This window comes from Pseudorasbora parva, chromosome 22, assembly GCF_024679245.1.
Source record: "Pseudorasbora parva isolate DD20220531a chromosome 22, ASM2467924v1, whole genome shotgun sequence".
Lineage (NCBI taxonomy): Eukaryota > Metazoa > Chordata > Actinopteri > Cypriniformes > Gobionidae > Pseudorasbora > Pseudorasbora parva.
The window spans coordinates 37,707,951-37,731,822 of record NC_090193.1 but is presented as its reverse complement, the minus strand read 5'-3'; the positions used below and the strand labels follow the sequence as shown (position 1 = coordinate 37,731,822).

At 37.3% G+C, this 23,872-nt stretch overlaps 3 protein-coding genes across 6 annotated transcripts in view; 1 reads left to right on the top strand and 2 right to left on the bottom strand.

The window, feature by feature from the left end:
- Positions 1-3,357: 3,357 nt before the first annotated feature.
- LOC137058282 (transcription factor HES-5-like) lies at positions 3,358-3,879 on the top strand. The gene is made up of 2 exons (XM_067431517.1): positions 3,358-3,402; positions 3,505-3,879. Exons 1-2 carry the CDS (start codon positions 3,358-3,360, stop codon positions 3,877-3,879), a joined length of 420 nt encoding a protein of 139 aa, XP_067287618.1.
- A 2,265-nt stretch (positions 3,880-6,144) lies between these two features.
- On the bottom strand, positions 6,145-15,722 carry aldh4a1 (aldehyde dehydrogenase 4 family, member A1). Its single transcript, XM_067431086.1, has 15 exons — positions 15,545-15,722; positions 14,195-14,288; positions 13,999-14,091; positions 13,511-13,558; positions 13,250-13,405; positions 10,744-10,893; positions 10,565-10,639; positions 9,925-10,112; positions 9,080-9,153; positions 8,788-8,984; positions 8,604-8,651; positions 8,356-8,508; positions 7,376-7,497; positions 7,087-7,205; positions 6,145-6,815 (listed from the first exon to the last, which is right to left on the bottom strand). Exons 1-15 carry the CDS (start codon positions 15,583-15,585, stop codon positions 6,703-6,705), a joined length of 1,671 nt encoding a protein of 556 aa, XP_067287187.1. The 5' UTR covers positions 15,586-15,722; the 3' UTR covers positions 6,145-6,702.
- Positions 15,723-19,996: 4,274 nt separating this feature from the next.
- Positions 19,997-23,872, bottom strand: part of iffo2b (intermediate filament family orphan 2b) — a 50,259-nt gene continuing 46,383 nt past the window's right edge. For all 4 annotated transcript variants that reach the window (XM_067431087.1, XM_067431088.1, XM_067431089.1 and 1 more), the window contains one exon: positions 19,997-23,042. In XM_067431087.1, coding sequence (XP_067287188.1) covers positions 22,937-23,042 — 106 coding nt within the window. In that variant the 3' untranslated portion in view covers positions 19,997-22,936. The remainder of the gene's footprint in view (positions 23,043-23,872) is intronic.

Genomic DNA, 23,872 nt, shown 5'->3' with positions numbered 1-23,872 from the left:
TATATATATATATATATATATATATATATATATATATATATATAATATTGAAAATAATTATTTGTAGTGTCTTACTGTGCCAAAGGAGAATTCACAATTCAACAGTTGTTCTACGGTATTGAAAAAAAGAACCGCTTTTCTTTTTTCACCTTTTTTTGTTTCGTTTTAATGACCTCAAACACCCTGGCAAGGCTTGAGGGGTTTCAGTGGGGCAGAGGGTATCGGACAATGTCACAGTTTCCCGCTCGAACTGCATCTTTTCATGCGTCTGTGCTGTGAATGCCAGAGCATGTGATGCTGGAATGCCATTGAGCTTCTCTCACATCACGACCCGAATTCCTCTCCGGCGAGGGGAGGTCAGGGGCTTCCCAGGTCCCCGTTTTTATGAAGAGAGGGACACTTCACACTGGGCACACAGCGCTGAGCATCTGCTTCCCTCGCTGTGTGTGTGTGTGTGAGAATGAGGAGAGTGTCGGACAAGGGGGCGCCCACATTCAAAGACCCTTTTGCTGAGTGGGATGGAATGTATTGTGGCTTTACCAGTCAATTTTGGCGGGAGATGGGAATTGGTGTGGGAATGGAATTTGGGGTTAACTAAACCACAGCACCTCCTGATAGACACAGAACAACAGATGCACTTGTTCACAGATCAGAATAAAGAATAATATTCTACTATATAACTCAATATTTATTATTATTATGAATTCAGATTCATAATTCACCTGTTCATTGATGAATGAATTGCTATCCGTGTGCAGTACGTCAACAGATTGCATCCCCAACTAATTGGTATAAAACAACATTATAGTTACCCGAAGTAATTTACAACTTCTTAAGTGAGCCAAGTGAACTGAGCATGAACCTTGCATGTGAAAAGCTGGACAAAACGCCTGTCAGCGCTGGGCTTTACTGACCACACTTTCCCGCGCACAGGAGCCAGCTGCGCTTTTGAGCTCTTCAAAGTCTAATCCTGGAGCCTGTGTTGTCCCAACTTTCCCACAGCAGCTCTTCAATGGGGCCCAATAGAAGTGTGCCGCACTCCCCACCGCATTAGTAACGGCTCTCAATGAGGCAACCAGCCCCCCTGCGGATATATGGAGGAATGATTAACAGAATAATTCACCCACTTAACTGTCCCAAAACACTTGATCTTAAATAAGGCGACTACAGAACAGATGTGCCATAAAATAAATAACAAATATGCATAGCCGATATTAATGCACCTGCAATATGTACAGTGTCAAGCATAAAACAAAAACACAACAGACTAAAGCAAAAACATATTATGAATGGATAAACATTTGGTCATTGTATATATATATATATATATATATATATATATATATATATATATATATATATATATATATATATATATATATATATATGTTGGTTTTTGTTGGTTTAACTTAAAAAAGTAAGTAACCTGGTTGCCTTAAAATTTTGAGTTTTTATTGAAATTAAAAATTTGAGTTGATACAATGAAGGAAATTTGTTTAATAAATAGAAACTCAAAATATTATTGTATCTGAACCACATAAAAAAATGGATAAATCATAAAAACAGCACTATTTGGCATGTTTCACTGCGTCATCAGAAATAAAACACACACAATTACCCAATATGCTTACAAAATCTTAATAATATTTTAATAAAGGTTGTCGAATCTCAAAAAATGTTCATTGTATTAACTCAAAATTTTAATTTCAATGAACGCAAAATTTTAAGGCAACCAGGGAACATTTTTTTCTAAATAATTGTTTACAGTGTACTAATATTTTTATCTTGTACAAAATATCTTCATGGAACATGATCTTTACTTACTAAATAGTATGTGACATTGTGAAATTAGTAATTTTCAATACTACTTAGGGCAGATTGCTAAATGAGATGCAGGGCTTATCTTTTTCACGGTTTGCAGTGTGTGTGTGTGTGTGTGTAATATCCTAATGATTTTTGGCATAAAAGAAAATTCGATAATTTTGACCCATACAATGTATTGTTGGCTATTGACACAAATATACCCGTGAGACGCATGACTGGTGAAGTGCTCCAGTTCATATATATATATATATATATATATATATATATATATATATATATATATATATATATATATATATATATATATATATATATGTGTATATATATATAAACTAATCCTGGAGCACTTCACCAGTCATCTATTGCATCCAATTGGTACTTGATCACACACACGTGCACAATAAAAATATGTATGTAACAAAGCATGTAGCCTATAGCATGCATTAAGATAAACAAAATAACAAAACATATATTTTATGTATGTAACTGTATGTAAATAAATGTGTATCAAGCATTCTATTTAAGATATGCAATGTGTATGATGGCACACATCTACTCCGAGGCTCCTGCAGATTGAATCATTACCTTTAAGTACGATCTTTGACTTCATTTTATGTTTAAAAATGGTTTGTTTAGTTGTTTTAGAACCTTGTTGTAATTGCTTTTGATGATATATCTATTATTATATTTAATGATGCTAGGCAACAATTTATATGTGTTAACTTTGTAGTGGTGTGTTTGTTGTTATTGTTTTGCTTTGTCATTACCTACCATTTGTGTATTAGGATCCCATTTAAAACAATTACAGTTAAGATATATATATTTGATATATACACACACACACACACACACACACACATAATAAAAGTACAAAATAACAAAACATAGTTTACATACACAACACTAGCCTATATAACTAAAGGTTATTGCTTTGTTACACACACACACACACACACACACACACACACACACACACACACACACACACACACACACACACACACACAGGGACGTGTGCGTGTGTGTGTGTGTGTGTAACAAAGCAATATATAGGTGTGTGCGTGTGTTAATTAAGGGCTAAACATCTACTCATTGTTAGGTTTTCAAATAATTGTTCAGAATCTTTTCTAAAGGAGATTTTGAGCGGGAAGCGTTTGAAAGTTCTCATAATCTCTATTCACTGCATTGATTACCAGCTTTCCCGCCGGAACAGCCTAGCACGCTGTCAAAGGCCCGTGCACTCCCGCGATTCCACGCTTCCCATTTACAGCGTGCACAAACACACACACACACACACACACTCCAGCTGTTTGAGCGCGGCCGCGCATCTCTATTGTTTTCTACCAAAGGAGGATCAGGCTAATTTAAACTTTTCCTATTGAACCTTCAGCCGCGTTCTGATTGGCTCAAAAGTGTGGGAAACAAACCACACGCGCAGGTCAGAAGAGGCGTGTGTGTATATAACGGGCCTGTTTACCAGAAGAAACACACACACACGACCAAGTGACAGACAGCACACAAACTGCAGCAAGAATGGCTCCAACTGTTTGCAAAGTGACTGCACGTGATAAAACTAAAGTAAGTATTTTTTTAGGAATTAATTTCCATTCCAAAAGGTTTTACAACAGTATTTACTTATGATTAGTGGTCTAAACTAACTTTGAACTTTTTTCTCTCCAGTTGAGGAAACCAGTGGTGGAGAAGATGCGCAGAGACCGTATCAACAGATGCATTGAACAGCTGAAAGTTCTTCTAAAAACCGAGATTAAAGCCAGCCAGCCCTGTTCTAAACTAGAGAAGGCTGATGTCCTGGAGATGGCTGTCATTTACCTGAAGAGCAACACATGGCCACTGACAGCGTCCCCAACCGCAGACGCGCATGCGCAGAGCTACGCGGACGGGTTCTCCCGGTGCATGGAGGAGACTGCGAGATTCCTGTCGGAGCAACAGACCAGCAAACCAGTTTTAATGGGACCCTTTGACAAAACCCAGCAACCCAAAGAAAGCTGTCAGATCATGTCAAAGAACAGCGGAGAGCTCTGGAGACCCTGGTGAACAGCATCCTTATGGAGACGCATCGAAGAAAACATAGAGAATGGACTGTTTTCTCTATCCAAGTAAAACATATTGTTTAGATCAAATGTTGAGGTAGGCAGCAGCTGTCCTGACGCAGAGAATGTACCAGTCTACCCCATGCCTGAAAACAAGAGCACGTTAATCTATTCATTTACTTTACTTCACCTGTGTGGAGATTAACTTACTTTACATATTGTAAAAAAGAGGCCTCTGTCACCTCTGTATGTTTCTGCTGAAATCATCTTTCTAAGGAGATTTGTAACCTTTGGAGGTGTTTAATCTGTCATATTGATGGGGTGTGTAAAATTGTCTCATGTTGAGATCGATAGAAAAATAAAGTAAAATTACACATATTTCGGGTTATGTATTTTTTCATTATTATTATTTCCCCCAAAACAAGTTCATAACTTGAACATGTTTTTATTTTAACCAGATGCAATCTTAAAAAAAATCCAGGGTTATTTCAACCAATGTTTGGGTCACTTATAGACAAAACCAAAATTGGTTTGTAAAATAAAAAAATGTGTGATTTTTAAATAAAAAAATTAAACCCAATGGCTGTTTGTCCAAATTTGACCCAAACAACCCAGTATTTCTATAGTGTATTTCAAGACTTCCAAACAGACTACAATACCAGGCAAAAATGTGATTTAAAGGTGCCAAACAGCCAGTGTTATTTTAGTAATATTATATTATTATACTGCTTATTAATATTTTGTATTAATATTAATATTTTCTGTCTTACATGGTTCTCAGGCACACTTAAGTGCAATTATTAATTAATACTAAATGCATTTAATTTAGCATACTCCTATTGAATATGCTTAAAACTTCACTGACAACATAATGTCATGAGTCCTGTGGAGCAAAATGCATATATTTAAAATATATGTGACCAGAACCAAAAAAAAAAAACGGTCATAAAACATCATCTTTTATGTATACATCATTTAATGTAATGTGGAATCTGGTATGCTTCATTCTCTAGTCTAGAGTGACATAATTTTTCACACTTGGGTGCTTTTTCTGGTCATAAAGTGTGTACTGTAAAGAGTAACTGGCAGCTGAGAGAGGAAAGAGACTTCGTTCTCATGCCCTCTTGAGTTTACTGTGTGCCTCCACAGCCATATCTCCATGAAGCGTCTGTCTGAAGTGTGCCACACTACTTTGATGTGAGAATGTGTTACTGTGGGAGCCAGGAACCAGAGGTGACCGAACGCAAATAAAACGCTCGGTTTGCTTGGTAGTTGATTCTAACACAAATAAAGAAAAGCAGAGGCACAAACAACTGTTATAAGAGTAACTCGATGAATCATTTCATCAGTTCTTTTGCTTATTGTGCACTTCAGGTCACAAAGCATGAGGTGTGAAGAAGTGTGTAGGAAACCAGGTTAAGCATACCTACAATATGCACAATATTAATAAGAAGTATAATAGAATAATATTACTAAAATAACAATGGCCATTTGGCACCTTTAAATCACATTTTTGCATAACACATAACAAAAAATGAAAATTACCCCATGATTTACTCACCCTCAAGCCACCCTAGGTGTATATGACTTTCTTCTTTCAGACGAATACAATCTGTGTTATATTAATAAATATCCTGGCTAATCCAAGCTTAATAATTGCCACCCGAAATTTGAAGCCCCAAAAAGTGCCTCCATCCATTATAAAAGTGCTCCACACGGCTCTGGGGGTTAATAAAGGCCTTCTGAAGCGAATCGATGTGTTTGTGTAAGAAAAAATATCCAAATTTAAAACTTTATAAAGTAAAATATCTGTTATTCATCTTACGACTAAAGCATAACTGGTTTGACTATGACTTTGAACATAGCACAAGTGTTTTGAACTGCGAGAGGCGTTACACTTTTTTCATAAGTTGAATACGGAAGGCGGTCTAGTGGAAGTGTGATATTTTACCTAATGTGGATATTTTCTTCTTACACAAACCCATCGATTTGCTTCAGAAGACCTTTATTACCATCAAGAGCTGTTTGGATTGTTTATAATGGATGGATGTAGTTTTTGGCCTTCAAATTTTGGGCTGCCATTATAAAGCTTGGATTAGCCAGGACATTTATTAATATAACTGATTGTGTTCGTCTGAAAGAAGAACGTCATATACCCCTGGGATGACTTGAGGGTGAGTAAATCATTGGCTAATTTTCATTTTTGGGTGAACTATACCTTTAAGGCCCTGAACGTCTTATTCTACAGGTGTAAAATCACAAATAAATCCACCATCCACACCATGTGTTTATTGAGGCACAGTAAGATCTCAGATATTTACATGTAAATGATATTAGAATGCTACAGATTTAAATTAGAACAGAACAGAATTCTAATAATTTAAATTTCAAACGTTAGATCGCTTCCGTATGAATGTAACAGAACAAATGACATGAAAACTGTGTTTCCTTCCACTTATTCGACAATTATAAAACGACAGATCTCTCTGGATATAGTTAATTTTGAAAGATAAATCACACAGTGAAATGATTAAAGTGAAGACGTTTCAGTGCATTTCCCAGGTTTGTTTGAATTGAGTATCTTCGTATTAACAATGCAGTGCAGAGGCAGCAGAAATCTTGAGTCCTTGAGTACATTCACACCAGCTGGTTTCCCGGAGGTTTGCACGATGAAGGCTGCACCAGCAGAGGGCGTTTGTTTTGTTCTAACAGTCTAACGGCCCTCTTGACTGTTTTTCAGCACGATGGGACGATTATGAAGGGGTTTGATTGCTTTACGAGTCTTGATGGAGGGATTCAGGGTTTAGGGCTGTATGGTCATGATCTCTTAGCCCATGTAGGGATACTTCCATTCTGTAAGCGGCACGTAGGTCTGCTTGACCACCTGTGGGGACGTCCATCGGAGGACGTAGTGTGGGCCACCGGGCTTGTCGTTGGTGCCTGAAAACATAGACAACAAGCATGAGATGCAAAGTTAATATTGTTAAAACGCTTTAATTATTCAACAAAAACCTGTTTATCTGAGTTAGAACTAGTTTTCTAGTTAAGCAATACTGGTGTAATTCCTTTCTGGTATCATTGTATGTATTGTGGAAAAGTTACTAATTTTACTTGGAATAAGTGGATAGTGCTGTCAAATCGATTGTTCCACTGATTCGGTCTCAAGAGCTGAACTTGATTAAATCAGGATCATTCCTTGGTTTGGTTTTACCTGATGCTCTGGCGCCCCCAAATGGCTGCTGGGCCACGATGGATCCTGTAGATTTGTCATTGATGTAATAGTTTCCAGCTGCGTTTCTTAAGACCTTTCCTGCCTCATCAATAACAGCCCTAAAACAAGCAGTTGGATTATAAATGTATGTTAAAGATATACAAGAGATACAAGTGTCTGGACATCCTCCAAAAGTTTTTTTTTTGTTGTTGTTGAAAAGCTGATCTGGGTTGCGTAATGGATATAATTTGCATAATAATGCAATCTAATGACAGGGTGCTGTACTCACTTGTCTTGGGCAAAGACGGCTCCTGTCAGGGCATATGGAGAAGTGTTGTCTATTAAGTGCAGGACCTTCTTATAGTCAGATTCAGGGTAAACGTAAACTGCCAGGACAGGCCCGAAGATCTCCTGAAAAAGCAAAGAATAAATATGAGATGTTTTATCTAGATATGTTTGACTTATTTCACTTTTCAAACATTTTAAAAACATTACCAGTCAATTAAAGAGGACCTATTACGCCCTTTTTAAGGTCTTGATGTTGTTTTTGGGCTCTACTAGAATAGGTTTTCATGCTTAAATGTTCAAAAACACATTATTTCCCATATTCTCCATTGTTGCAGCTCATCTTTTCCCAGTCTGTCAGCAACGCTCTGTTTAGTTCCTATCTCTATGAAGCCTCTCCTTCTGATTTGTCATCTGGATCATTGTGCTGTGATTGGTCAAGCGCTTCCTGTGTTTGGGAAATGTCCCGCCCTTTGCCATAACTGTGAGTTTCAACATGCTACTAACCAACTTAACCAGGCTCCACCCCCTTTATTTTGTGTCTGCGACTGGGCAGGAGTTATTTAAATGAGGAATATAATATTCTTACACGAAAGAAAACTCAAGACTAATGGAGGCGTTTCAGGGAGTTCAGAAACACTGACACTGATATAGCAAATAACACTAAATCCGTAATATTCCTTTAAATCATAACTTGTATAATGTTAAGTAATCAATTAAAGCAAATAGGTGATATAATTGGATGCTCTTAATATCTAGATCCGGGTGACTGTGGGTGGTCACTGGATCAGCTGAGACCATCCACTTGTGAAGAGAAGCGTTAAATGGAAGGGATCGCTTTATCTAAACAAATCAAAGTCCACCCATTCACCGTCCTGAGCCTGTGTGTGTATGTGTGAGATCAGTCCTACTCAAAAACCAAACAAAGGTCTGAGCCATTGAGCCGTAGCTGAAAAACACTCCTGCATGCAACCATTTTTATACCTCATTCATGATTTTCGCCTGTGGGTCCGTGGTTTCAATGATGGTGGGTTCCACAAAATATCCTTTTTTATCATCACAGTTTCCTCCAGCGACTATCTTTAGATGTGGAGAGGATTTGGCATGATCAAGCCATCCCTTGATCCTGGAGAAGGACTTAGGAAAGAAAGACATTGTGTTTAACACTTTGACCAGAAAACGTCAAACATTTTTTGTCTTTGTTGTTGGTTAAATAGGTAGCTGGTTTTTACCTTCTCATCGATAACTGCTGAGAAGAATGTGCTGAAATCTTCGACTGGCTGTGAAGTGAAACCACAGAAAAATGTCACATGAACACTTTTGGACTTTAGTGAGCAGCCATAAAAACATTCAACCCCGATCTGCTGAAATTTCAAAGGCAGCCAGTATTTAAGCATCTCAAACTCTTCTACTTACGTCTCCTAATTTGATCTTTTTGTGCACATCCAGGAGTCCCTGTTTGATCTGAGGCCACAGTGAGTCTGGTACGTACATCCTGGAGCAGGCTGAACACTTCTGTCCTCCGTACTCAAATGCCGAGCGTATGGTGCCGGTCACAACGCTGTGAACGTCAGCAGACTTGTGCACAAAGTGGAAGTTCTTGCCACCGCATTCTAAAGCATACATGAAAAAAAGGTATGATTTTTGGGGATTTTTAAATCTTACACATAATTAGAATTTAATTCTAAATGCAACGGAAAACACAAACCTCCAGCGACACGAGGGAAATTCCTGTAGATATCCAGATTCTGGGCGACCTGCTTCCACAACCGTTTAAAGGTTCTGGAGTGGGATACAGGAAAGTCAGATTGGAGTAACATAAAAATCATTTTTAACTAGGCTTGGTCTACATCTGGAAAAATCATATACATCTTAAGGGTTTTTTATAGCAAGTCATATTTGTGTCGTCTAGTTATCAATCAACTGTTCAAAAGTAAACATATTAATGTTATTCAGCAAGGATGTATTAAGTAGGTCAAAAACATATTTATAATGTTGCAAAATATCTTGATAACTTTCTATTTTTCAAAGAATCCTGAAAAATGCATGGTTTTCACAAAAATACAACGGTTTTCAATATTGATAATATTCATAAATGTTTCTTAAGCATTAAATAATCATATGAGAATGATTTGTGAAGGATCATGTGACACTAAAGACTGGAGTAATGATGATAAATGCAGCTTTGATCACAGGAATTAATTACACTTTACTATATATATATATATATATATATATATATATATATATACACATAGAAAACAGTTATTTTAAATCGTAATAAATATTTCACAATTTGTACTATATTTCCGATGAAATAAATGCAGCTTTGATGAGCATAAAAACATGAAAAATTGTACTAAACAAACTTTTGAACAGATTTTAGGTTTCAACCATGCAAAACATCCAAGGGGTTTAAACTTTCCCTTTACACTGCAAGAACGCACAGTCTGGCAAACTTTAACCCAGACAGAATGTTATACTAAAGATAAGAGTAACGCAATCATACTGTATAACCAACTAGTCAACAAGGACAGAAAGAAAGAGACGTACGGGACGCTGCCAGTGAAGTTAATGCCAGCCAGGTGCTTAGAGGATGTGATGGCGTCTCCAAACACTGGACCGTCAGCTGGGACAAACTGGATGATATTGGGTGGCAATCCAGACTCTCTCATGATCTTATAGACGGCGTAGCTGGCGGACATGGCCGTGTCACTGGGTTTCCACAACACCACGTTACCCTGAATGCATATTTGTGACGAAGTCAGTGTTAGAAATGAACAAAAAAACACTTGTGTCAGTACCTATATTAAAATCAATTTGCAATGACATGCAATGTTTAAAAGATGATTCATATTCAATAAAATTATCAATTTGATGGCACTGACACCACTGAATGAGATCAAAACTGGATAATGACAGCATTGCCTTCTGCAGAGCTGCTTATAGCAGAACTGAATTTGTTTAATAATTGAGGAACTTTTCTCTGTTATTAAACTGAACTGAATCAACACTGAGCAGATTAATGACACTATTGTTTTTTTAGAGCTGCTTTACAGCTGAAATTAATTTCATAGTCAAAGAATTTTGCAACAATAACACTATTTATTTGCTGTTTCTTACTCTGAAGCTGCTTTGAAACAATCAGTATCGTATAAAGCGCTTCATAAATAAAGATGTCTTGACATCTAACCATGATCGCAGGGGTGCCGGCAAGGTTTCCACCAATCGCTGTGAAGTTGAATGGCGCAACAGCAGCTACAAATCCCTAAAGCAAGCAAAATTCAAGTCAATACCCAATCATAGCTTGCGCAAATAAACCTGGTATGTAATTATCTGATTATTTAGGAAACGCCACAGTAGGGAACTCACCTCCAATCCACGGTACAGCATGGTGTTGGTACTTCCATCGCTGTCCAATGGCTGCTGGTGCTCCAGCTCGATCGCATGTTTGGCATTGAACCTGAAGAAGTCGATGAGTTCTGCAGCAGCGTCAATCTCAGCCTGGACCACAGTCTTACCCTGAGACATGGAGCAAAGTACATCAGGATTAATGGAAAGCCAGCATACATAATCACATGTGTAACAGACTAGTTAACATCAGACAACTTGTGAGTTGTGTTACAGTCAACCAAATGTGTTACTGTCTCAGTTTGGCCGTGTTCACACCTGGTATTAATGTGGGTTTTAGTCGATCGGATCATAAGAAGACAAGGAAGAGACATTCCTGTTTAAACCTGGTGTTTTAATCTGTCTCTTTTGTCCACTTTCAACCACTTCTGACCTGATTTCTTCCAGGAGAGGGTCTATGGGCGGGTAAATATATGGGCTTTTCAGATCTTTCCATCTAATGGACGAAATAAGCTTGTACATATAAACATGCCGGAGATGGCAGTAAAAAACACTCTTACAGCCACAAGTTCAGCCAAACACTGTGAGTGTGTGTTAGAAATAGGGCTGGGACAACGCAAAAAATACGTTGACGCAAAATATGCGCGTCGATTTGTCAGACTCAAAATAAAGATGGCGGCGCCGGAGAGTAGTAGCAACCATAGATGTACATAATAAAGTATATTATGTAATTAAGTATATTATTTATTAAGTATATCTATGGTAGCAACACGAGTGGCTCCTCAGATTTTTAGAAGTGCAAGGCTTGCGGGTTGGCCACAGTCTATGGGGTTGGCGCGCGGTGCGCACGGAGCATCACAGGCATGCGCGCACGCGTTTTGTTGTCACGGCTACATAAACAAATTTCGGCACACAGGAAGACAGATGTTTTGGTAATATTTGATGTATTTTAATCACAAAAACAAACGTTTGCATCAAGTGAAAGCATCGGACACATTGGCTACGTTACCTACATAATAAGCTGTTTTAAATGTAAAATGTTCAATGTCTAATCGCGCTGATGTGACCGAGGGTATCCATCCTCTAAGTGAGCAGTTTCATCCCAGGACTATTCCGGTTTTAAACGGAATATTGGCGCCCATAATGCACTCTACCTGTAACTTTTTTCACTGTCATGCCGCGGATGCGCGTGCCGTTTCTGTTGCGGATCAGCCACGGGGCTGCGTGGCGTTTTCTCTGCCTTTGCACACTAGACGCGTGTCTGACGCGGCGCTGCTGCTGCTATTGATGCGGAGGGATCCCTGTTCTTAATGTTAAACATAAATAGCCTACTGATACAGCAAAGAAAACGTCGGGAGTAGCCACATATCTATGGTATTGACGGCAAATACTAGGCTACAGAATATTTCGTTCTGTATTGACAGTTGCAATATTTCAAAATCGATAATTGACGTTTTTTATTATTACAATTAGGCCTATATCTGCATTTATGTAAACCTACAGACTTTCAAACATGAAAATGTAATTTAATAATATGTATTCGTGTCAAAATGATATATAAACATCTTTTCCTATTCTATTTTGCCTGGAGACGCTCCCAACACACGTGAAAAATAGGCGCTCTTCTATTTCCAGCATGCCTGGTTTTCCGCGCGTCACAGTCAGTGTGCAAACTCCAACCTGTTAACATGTGAGCCGAAACAAAAACGGACACGCCACGCAGCCGAGACACTCACGCTTGCAGTGTGTCCCCGGATTTGATTAACCAACTTGTTGAGATTTAATCGATGGGCATAGCCTGTAGGCTGAGCTGCATACATAGAAAAATCGTATAATATGTTTCTTTGTTGTAGGTTAATACTTATTTATTTGTGTGTGCGTGTGTGTGTGTGTGTGTGTGTGTGTGTGTGTGTGTGTGTGTAGCCTACTTTATGTTTTCAAGGTTTTATTGAATGCATTGCTCTTGGATAGTCTTACTTTGGAATTTTAAGAGAAATAAACATATATTGCAATGTTAAGGAATTTGTTTTTTCATTCAGATAATTAAATCAACATGTATAAATTGCTATTAGGCAATTAATGGGGAGATAATCGGCAATCGAATCAAATCGTAACCGAATCGGACAGGAAAAATTAATCGTTAGATTAATCGATGCATCGAAAAAAATAATAGCTAGATTAATCGTTTAAAAAATAATCGTTTATCCCAGCCCTAGTTAGAAATCAGGAATGGTGAGCAAACATTGTACTTGGTACATTTTTCACCTTCAAACCAAACTTGGGACTTTTATCGACAAAGTTTAAATCCTGTCTGGTTAGCGCGCTTCCCATAATGTTTGCGCATAAGGTCAGTAAAATCAGTGGAGAGAAAAGGGGTTTCAAATGCGTTTTTGACTACCTCTGGAGGTGGTCAAAAGTGTTTAGTCCCTGTTTACACCTGTATTTAGCATCGTCCACTCAATCCGATTGACCAAAACGCATCTTAATACCTGGTGTAAACGTGACCAGAATGTTTGTGAAGACGCACCTGTCCGATCATGGTCTTGGCCAGAATTTCTGCCCTCTTGGGTCCACTGATGATGTCAGCAGCTTTGAAGAAGACCTGGGCTCTATCTGCAACCGGTTTAAGATCCCATTCCCTCCGAGCAGCTACCGAGGCCTCAATGGCTTTATTTATCAGCTCCTAAAGACACAAACCAGACCAAATGATGAAGCTAAATAAAACCAAGTGAGGAGTTCAATGAAATCTCATTTCTATTTGCAGTATTTCCTCGTTTTAATGCTGTACCTTATCAGCATAGCAGAACTTGGACACTTTGTGAGAGTGGTTGAAGGGCTATGAAGAAAAAGTTTACTGATTAATATAATATCACTCACTAAACTAATATCACACAGATATGATTTAACAGAACAATAGCTTTAGACAATATGTAACATATAAATTGTAAAACACTGTCCTGCGATTATTTCTAGGTCAAGAGAGAGGTTTATTTAAAGTACATTGAAACAAAATATATATGAGACAATATCTATGCATTTAGCAGATATGTTTATCAAAAGAGGAAAAAAGGAGAATATGGTTGGAAACATGCAGCTATCGTGGCTATGTATGTTGTGCATGGCATAATATTAATAATAAACACATATTTCATGATGAATGATGATTTTTATGATTTCATGAAACATGATGAACTCCAGATATATTGATGATGATTTCACAGTAAAAAACCTACAGAGCACATGTTCTTACAGAAAGTAGAGAAATGATTAACTCACAGACAGCTGGTATCTGATATCTTTGGTCCACACTTCTTCATTTCCAATCACACAGGGAATCTCTTCTGTCTTTCCCTTCAGGTTTTGTAACGCCTGATGATCAAAGTAAAACAGAGACGGTCATTCAGATACGCAGCTTCAGTGTATCAGGACGTCCGAGTCAGTGTGTGTGTGTGTGTGTGTGTGTGTATATCACCTCCTCCAGTTCTGATCTCTCTTTACTGCCCTCTTTAAACCCAAGCACGGGCTCGTTCTTCACCTCCACAGCTGCACACGGGAAGGTCTTGAACCTGCAGAGAAACAAGGAAAGCTTTTTCTTTAGTCTGGTTTAGTCACTCAAAACACAAGCCTCTCAATCAGTAACTTATATAAAGTCATCTAGACAGAATGGCTGCAAGAGTAACCTGTTGTAAATCCATAACAAGAGACAATTGGGTCAATTTAGTCTTTAACGCATCCAGATGATTATAGAAAGCTGCTTTTTTATTAAAATAATAAATAGTATTTTAAATAATATCACTATGTTAAAACGTATTTAAACCCTCCTTGAACCAAAATGTGAATGCATTACTTATTTCTAAGTATGGAGTACCAGTCAAAAGTTTGTAATGTTTTTTGAAAGAAATCTCAGTTGCTCTTCAAGCCTGCATTTATTTAATAATACAAAACAGTTATATTGTGCAATATTATTATCATTTAAAATGTTTTCAGCATCCTTACTCCAGTCTTCAGTCAGTGTCACATAATCTTCAGAAATCATTCTGATATGATAATTTATTATCAGTGTTGGAAACATGCTTTTTTCAGGATTCTCTGATGAATAAAATGTTTTTAAAAAACAGTATTTATTTAAAAAAGAAACATTTTGTAACAATATACAGTATATTTTTTGGGAATATTCAGTCAATAAAAAGTGAGAGTAAATTTCTATTATTAAAAAAGATTTCGATTTTGAATAAATGCTGTTCTTTTTAACTTTTACTCCTCAATAAATATTGAAAAATTAGGTCACACAGGTTGTGTGAAAAATATTACGTATAAAAAATACATAAAAAAATTTAAAATATAAAAAAAAATATTAAGCAACACAGCAGCAGTTTCCAACATTGATAATAACCGAGTATCAAATCATCATAGTCGAATAATTTCTAAAGGATGTGTGTGTACTTAATGATATTACTAACGTTATATTAAAAATGAACCTTAGACCTGTAAAAACATGCATACTCAGAGAGGATGCAATGTTTCCTTTGTACAGTGTATCATTATGTGTATTATGATTATGAATAGCTTGAGCTCCAGTAAAAACAATAAGAGACACTTGTGCAAACAGACCTCAGTAACCTAACAGTGGGAGGACAGGTTTCATGTGCCATTACATAACAGCCTTGCACGTAAAATGTTAACTTCTAGCGCTTATTCAAATCACATATAAGCATACGATTTAGTATGTTTCACTGCACAAGGTGACACATGTTAAATATGCTTCAGAAGACCATCTCATAGTGAAAGTCATGTGTGAGTCCATGTGCAATCGCATACATACCCCTTCCAAGACTGACAGATGACAGATCTCACTCTCAGCATGTTTAATCTGGACGGAGATATTTTATATATGTATATGTATTAAAATAAAAAAAATAAAACTATATGTATCCTCCTGCTGAGGAACTGTAGCGCTAAACTGCTATTTTAATACTTGCTCTCTCCAAGCTTACAGGCGATGTCACATGAATGGAGGAGAACTACCACTTCCGGTACAGGGGGAGGTCATGTCAGGTGATACATATTGGAGCGGTTACATTTAATAAAAACACGTGTCTCATAAAAAAATCCCATTCTAGTTAATAACTGGTTGATTTAACATTGTATCTGTCGTGTACAGGCTCATTATATAGAAATAAAAGAAATGCAAGTTATGTAGCGCCCCTATTGTTCGCAAATGGAACAGGCGAGAGGGCGAGTCTCTCACTGGCCAATCAGCTTTCAAAACGTTCTGCTCCAAGTCAAACACAAGTCGTTTTTCTATTTATAAAATATGAACATATGTTATGCCCATTTCCCAATGTTTTTTCTCCCGCTATCAAAATAAGGAGTTTAATCAACACATCACGTAATGTGCTTAACAACAGTGTTTGTGTTAAATAATATATAACATGTTAACCTTAACCACGCCCCCACATACGTCCATAATAAATAAGCCCCGCGCTTTGGCGCGAGTTTTGCGTTTGATGAGAGCGAGAACATTCTTGTGTTAAAGTTATTTTTATGTAATGGAGCCTACCGACGCATTTCAAACTAATTAGCGCAGTTTATAAGGGCTTCGAATGTGTGGCACATCAATCAGAATCAAGGTTTTACAATTGAGATTTTAACACTGTCAGCGTCTAAATTTCATCATGGCCCCAGACAGGTGTGTTTGCATTGAGTATAAGAGAACATGTCTGTTTTGTTATTGGTATTAATGACATGAAAAGATGTATCAGCCTAGTTCTTCTGTCACCTGATTTTGTAAAGCACTTAAGTTACAAGAATGCTAATTCACATGTGCACATATTATGATCTGCACCTTTTCTATACACTTAAAGGCACAATATGTAAGATTTTTAGATTAAAATAACCAAAAACTACTAGAACAATGTTATATATTTTGTTGATTTGTGTACTTGCATTTATCCCAAATGTTTCCAAGAATGTTTAAATCCAGAGAAACGAGAGACAATTTTAACCAGGACATGGACCATAATCATGCATTGGTTGCCTATCAATGACATCATACCCACGTTACCCTCAATTTCTGGTTTAAGTTTGGAGAAAACATGGAAACTGTTTAAATAGTGAATATATATATATTTTTAAAATATTATGCTGGCTGGTTAAATTGAGAATCACGCTCCAATATGCCATTGTGGCAAAATGATAACCAAATATATAGTTTAATCATGACGATAACATTCCCATGCCTAATGTGTCATTCATTGTGTATGATGCCAAAGGTTTCTTATTGAAATCAATAATATGAAATCAATCAGAGTATTCTGCATACTAAAAGTGATGCTGAAGGGTCCTGACCAAGAGTCAATATGTGATGAGTTGGGTGTGAGAGAGTGTTGGTTTGGATCATCCATGGACAGAAAACTAATTGTTCTCCAGCTCAACACAGTTAGTCTTATTGTTTAAATCTGCTGTTCTTGATTCTCCGCACTGAGTACGATGTTTTACCGCCTAATATGGTCTCGCTCACTGCAGCGTAAATAGTGTCTCATAGTAGCGCAGAGTGGATGCACAGAGTAGCATTATAACAACTTTAACACACTTACATGTGTGTAATATGATAAAACAGTGCTGCGTTACCCCACACACGAGCGGAAGAAGCGGAATCGCTCGTCTGACAGAATAAAAGCTCCGCCAAATCAAGTCATCAAGACACACCGTTGTTCTAAATAAGTGACCTCTAGCAGCAAAAAATACATATTGTGCCTTTAAAAAAGAGGATTAGGCGTCATACTGTGATGAGGTGAGAGTGAGATCGAAGATGAGGATGAAGATTGATATGAGTTGATGGTACAATGTTGCCTGAAAGTAACAGCTGGGTATGAAATGTTAGCCCATTTTTTGAGTAAATATGAAATGTGTAACACATTAAAAACAGGATGAATGTTTTTTTTTTCTTCTTCAAGTCTTCTTCAAGAGTTTTTCTACATGAAAATGTCAAATGTTTCAAATGTCCGTTGTGGTATAATGTTGACTTGAGGCAACAAACTTTAAAACAAATGAGTAAATTACACAGTAATGAAAATGTTTATTTATATTATGTTATAGTGTCCTATATTATGTTATAGTGTCCAATATTACGCAGGAAAAACACCACACATTAAACCCGAGCTAGTCTATAACTGATCACTTGAATATCTCTACAGATGCTGGTCTGGTCATGGGATTTGACATCAGATCCTCAATTCAGAAATTACGGCTGCTTCTGAAAACTGGAAAATGCTGCCTTCGGAGGACACATTTCAAGGTAGGAAGACATCAAGGCAAGTCCGATGCTGCGTTCCAGTTTGTTTTTAATATGCCCTTCACTCGCGAACATCCCTCCGTCTCGTTCACTCGGATGTGCATCATTGCTTACATTACATGAGTGCCCACTACTGGCGGAAACTTTGCAATGGACTAAACTGGAACGCCCTAAGCCCTTGATCACTTGGAATCCACTATGGAGTCTATTTATTATTTATTTTATTTTTTTTACGAAATTGTTTAATGCAACATTTTATATGTATATATGGGTGTATTTGGATTGTTTTAAATGTTTTTAAAAAATATTTAAAATATCACAGAGTTGTTTGTGGTGGGGTAAATTAAACACGATTTGCGGTGACGTCACAATCGCGTTGCATTGTGGTATATGAAGCTGCCTGAAGTGTACATATGAAGTAGACTCACTCCCTCGGTCTAAATCGAGGGAACAAGGGTCTGTCCATATAAACTTCCCTTGTCCACTTCACTTCAAAATGGAGGCGGGGATTCCCCTGAGGGGAAGTGGTTAGGGAAGTTTGCAAGTGTGTGTCTAATAGTGGAGTGGAACACAGCACTAATCCAATGTTAGCTTCACTTCCTGCCAGGGGCGGAGCCATCATTTCAGAAGTGAGGGAACACAAATGTCAGGTGTAATACTATTTTTTTTTTTCCTGACCTTTTTTTAATTGACAGATTTAATTAATTTAATCTCTTGCTTTTAATTTAATGTAATCATATAAAAATCTGAACAATAACCACTAATATCTATAATATTTGTTTTCCTATATTTTAGGCATGTGGCAATTAAATATTTGCTTAGTTCTCACCAAAGCTTGCTTAATTTGGCTGGAGATCATTAAACTGTTACACTGTTTTATAAGTCTGTCCGTCCGCAAAGTCACGGCCTAGGTTTTCAGACGCAGCCTTTACAGTCAGAAGAGTGTTCACTGTCTGCAGCTCAGGTGTGTGTCAGTTCATCATCTGCCCTCTGCTGGACACTTATGGATCGATCACTCGCCTGAATTACTCTAAAAGACTGCGTTCGAAATAAGAAAGTTCCTATGAAAGACTACATTTGAATGATGTTGAAGCATTGGATTTGTACTGAAGTGTTTTTATTTTATTTTATGCATGATGTTTAAAAGAGAGCAGGTGGATGACAGTAAACAGAGAGAACCCAGAGCAACAGCAAAAGAGAAGGAAGATATAGACATGGATGGATGGATGGATGGATGGATGGATGGATGGATGGATGGATGGATAGATAGATAGATAGATAGATAGATAGATAGATAGATAGATAGATAGATAGATAGATAGATAGACGGATAGATAGATAGACGGATAGATAGTCGATGGATGGATGGATAGCGGATGGATAGATAGATGGATGGATGGATGAATGGATGGATGGATGGATGGATGGATGGATGGATGGATAGATAGATAGATAGACAGATAGTCGATGGATGGATGGATGGATAGCGGATGGATAGATAGATAGATAGATCCATCCATCCATCCATCCATCCATCCATCCATCCATCCATCAAGCAGGCTTGACTTTCCGTTGCCAATAATTGGCAATGTTGTTCTTTTTATAGTGAACTTAAATGAAATATTTCCTAATATACATACAATTAATCTCCACTCAAATACTATATCTAACACCTGCATGGTCTCATTCTCTTGTATTCTTATTTGTTTATAATACATTTGAAATCAATTTGAAATCAATTTTTTTTTTTTTCATTTCTTATGCATCATATTTTTTACGATTATTTTAAATTATTTTTATATAAAGCACTTTGAATTACCAATTTAATAAACTTGCCTTGCCAAAAAACTTTTATTAAAAATTTCTCTGCTTCCCTAGTTTATTATCGAAATGTACACACTCTGCATTTATGGTCATACACACTAAATAGTGTTTTCTTAAACTGAATCATTATGAACAAAAAGACCCCAACAAAGCAAAATAATCAATTCCGTTTATTTTTTGACCCCAGCACCAATTACATTCATTATTTCGTAACATACACCAGATTTCCTCACACACCAGGAAACTCATTTGCAGCATAAACAAATGACAAAGACAACATATAAATGATCGAATGTACGTATACTGATCATTTCAGATGTCAAAGTTATAATAATAGAAAGAAACAGTGCTCTGAGAAGGATGCAGGCCACAGGTGTTCGCAAAAGCCACTAACTTTCAGAAACTGTAAATCTGACGTATGGGCTTTCTGTAAAACTCGCTGATGCTGGTACGATGACGAAAGCGTCACTTGCTGATGGGGGTCTAATGAACTGGTGTCTTATGCTCTATTGCGAATCAAAACTGTTGTGCAACGTCACTGTATATGCAGCTTGACGGACAAAATCCGTCTTCAGATAAGACCTCATACGGTCAGAGGTACGGTGATGTAAAATAATGCTAACGTGTGACCCAACAGAGCAATAACATCCCATATGTTTTGTGTCTGATGAACTAAATAACATTTTCTACAGATGAGCTCATCTGATATTCTGTACATTCATGAATAAAGGCAAATCTCTATGCAAGTATGTTAACGCAAATGCTACACAAGCTGGATTTTGTGTGTTGTGCGCTTATGAAAGTTCACTCAATATGACCCCATCACTATAGTTCATGTTTCACAGAAATTTCATCCTGCATTTGCTGCCATTTTGTGCTTTTCTTAAAATGGGCAAACAAGCATCACTTTCTCATCCAGTTTCAAAGAGAAAGTTCCTTCTGAATACAACATTCAAGTTCAAGCACAAAGATTCTTGCAGAGATGATTCTCTTTTTTCCTATAAACACCATTAAAAATGGAATTAAATCAGAAAACGCATAACATGCACTTTTTCCAGTTGTGATGCTGCCCTTTACCCATTTCTTTGTTCATAAATCATGAAATAGATTTCAACAAGAGACATCTGACCTTATGGATTCAGATTAAGAAAAGACGAAAAAAAGAAGCTTTTTTTCACCATAAACAATAAAAAATACCAACAGTGTTTCAGGTTAAAAGGCGAGAAATCTTAGTGCATGTTTGATTTTTTTTCCAGGGAAAAGCATCCAAATTAGCCCTGGATACCCTGAACAATATAAAAAACATGAATTTTATATATTTATAAAATTCAAAAAACAGGCTTTATTTGATCTAGGTTTGGAAATCAAATACACAAAATAAATTGCAACATTTACAGATGATTCTATCAAATCTGATATCAGCTCTTTAGCTAACTGACGATGTTATTAAAATGAATAAACAAAAACAATGCCCACCAACTTATTAACTATAAAAAATATATTTTTAAAAACCCTCTGCAACCATATTTTGAGCTTATAATGATATCTTTGAGTTTACAATCAGTTTAATAAACCCATGAAATTTCCCCGTGTTCAAACGGTACATATGAATACATCAAATAATACATATGAATACATAATACATACCCGGAACATATTAAAATGCAAAATGGAGAGCCAAAAGACGCAAAGCAAACAAACACAAAAGTCATTAAACCTCATTTTATACATTTTATAAGCCATATCCATGAAAACCCTGAATCTGTATGGAACAGCGGCCATCATGAGGGCTTGTCCAATTATTGTATGCTTTATAGACATGGATATGATTTCACCAACCCCAGCTAACAAAAATATGTTCTAAGAACATTATTTCTGAATGTTCTCTTAATGTTTTTATTTAAATGTTTTAAAAATGTTTAAGGAACATTCCATTTTGCAAACGTTGTGGGATTGTTACATTTGAATGTTCTCTGAACATTACGAGAATGTTTTTGTGCTAACGTTTTGAGAACATTATTAAATACCATGTAACTTTAAACAAACGTCACTGAAAGAACTTTTGTCCATAACTTTTAGAGAACCGTGGCAGAACGTTCTGAGAACGATCCCTGTTAGCTGAAACACCGTCTATATACAATTAAAACCTCCACCGAAAATTCTTGACTATTTAGCCTTGCAAAAGAATGAGCTTAGACATCAAGAAAGTTCCCATACAATCAACAAAATATATTTGATAATTTCCCCATGATTATAATGAGTGCAACATTAAAAAGTGGTGAAAATGCAGTAAGGCCATCCAAAATGAACCTGCACTATATACAGTATTTAGGCACATAGCTCTTTATTATTTGAGATGCTGATGTGTGTAACCCTTGGAAAAGCTTCAATCTTCATTGGTAGCTGCTCAAAACGATGGGACACTGTTCCACAGATTCTGGCGTGAAGTGCGTAAACATCGTGAAGCGTGGGCAACACTAAAACACATGAACGCCCTAACAGATGAAACCGCCTGCGCTGCAAACAAAGGCAAATCATAAACACAGATCACGAAATAAGGCCGATTGCATAGAACGTGAGCTTGTTCTGTGTTCCACATTCGCGACTGGGTTGGGTTTGGGCTTAAAAGGCCAAAATGTTTCTGGAGTAAACCGTTTGAAAATGTTTTTAGAAAAATAAAAAGCCACAAACGTTAAGGAGATCATTCTGAGGCGTTCGATCAGAGGTGGTTCAGTCCGTTTTCAGTCTTGTGTATCGTTGAACGTTTTTCAGTTCTTATCAACATTTGGGGTTTGATCAGGTGTATTGTGTGATGTATTTTGGCTGGGACTGATTTGATTCATAGTTGTCCTGTCCAGGACAGGACAGCAGAGCTGTGGCACCTTGTGACGCATCGATATTGATGTCAAAGCACAAAAACAACCCTCATCAACACCGCCCCACTCAGACACGGAGACGTTAAAGCACCTACAGGATTTTGGGTGTGTGGGAGTGGGCTCTGTCCCTCAGTATAAAGCCATTGGCTGATTGCTGGGTGGCCCGAGAGCTGATTGGAGCTCGGTGGGGGGAAGAGGGCGGGGCCGGGCTGGGCAGGTATCAGCTGATTGGCCCCTCCATCTCTCCATCCTTGTCTGACTCGTCTTGTATCTCGTCAGTGTTCCCTGAGTCACTGCTGGCGGATGAGCTGATGGAAGGAGAATTTCTGAAGAGATCAGAAACAGTCGGAGATATTCTACTTAAGTCACATTATATGATAGATCTGACTTTGTTTGGTGTCTAATGGTTAACTTTTTTCCCCGCCATTGACGGAAATTTCTCGTGTTTTTATTGTTATACGGTAGGGAGCGCTATTATGCATCTTCTGAAAGAGTAAAGACTCTCCGGATCAAAACATTCACGAGGAAGATGCAGAAACAAGCAGTATCATAATCATATGCATATGTAAAATAACGCAATCACCAACATTAAACGGTATATAAATCAAAATGGCCAAATGAAATGTCGACTCAGGACGAGCTACAGGACTGTGACGCTTTGGGCTGCGGATGGACTCGATCTAATCCATCTGTGTTTTGATCATTGTTCAAGTCTTTGACAAAAACACAATTTTCTCAAGCTGGCAGGGAAAGAGTTAATACTGTATATAATATAATTATATCTGAATTTTCCAGTTAATTTGACATTTAAAATATGCATTCATCCAATCAATGTACAGTGTGAAACTTCACATTATGAATAGCCAGGATTAATTGTTAACCTTGCATAGATTTTGAGCCATGTGAAACGTGAAGCAAGATACCCCAGGGTTCCGTTTCCCGGGGTTTACAATGACCCAGAGTTAACTAGTTAAAGCTACACTGTGATATTTTCCCTCATCTAGCGGTGAAAAGGTATATGACCATCCAGTGAATATTAGTTTTTGTTCCTCTCAATTCCGATTTCGTTTGAACTCCTACGGTGGCTGATTTAGTCCAAGATTATTATGGCTTCCAGTTCGACCTTGTCCATGAGTGTTCCTTTAAGTGATGAGGT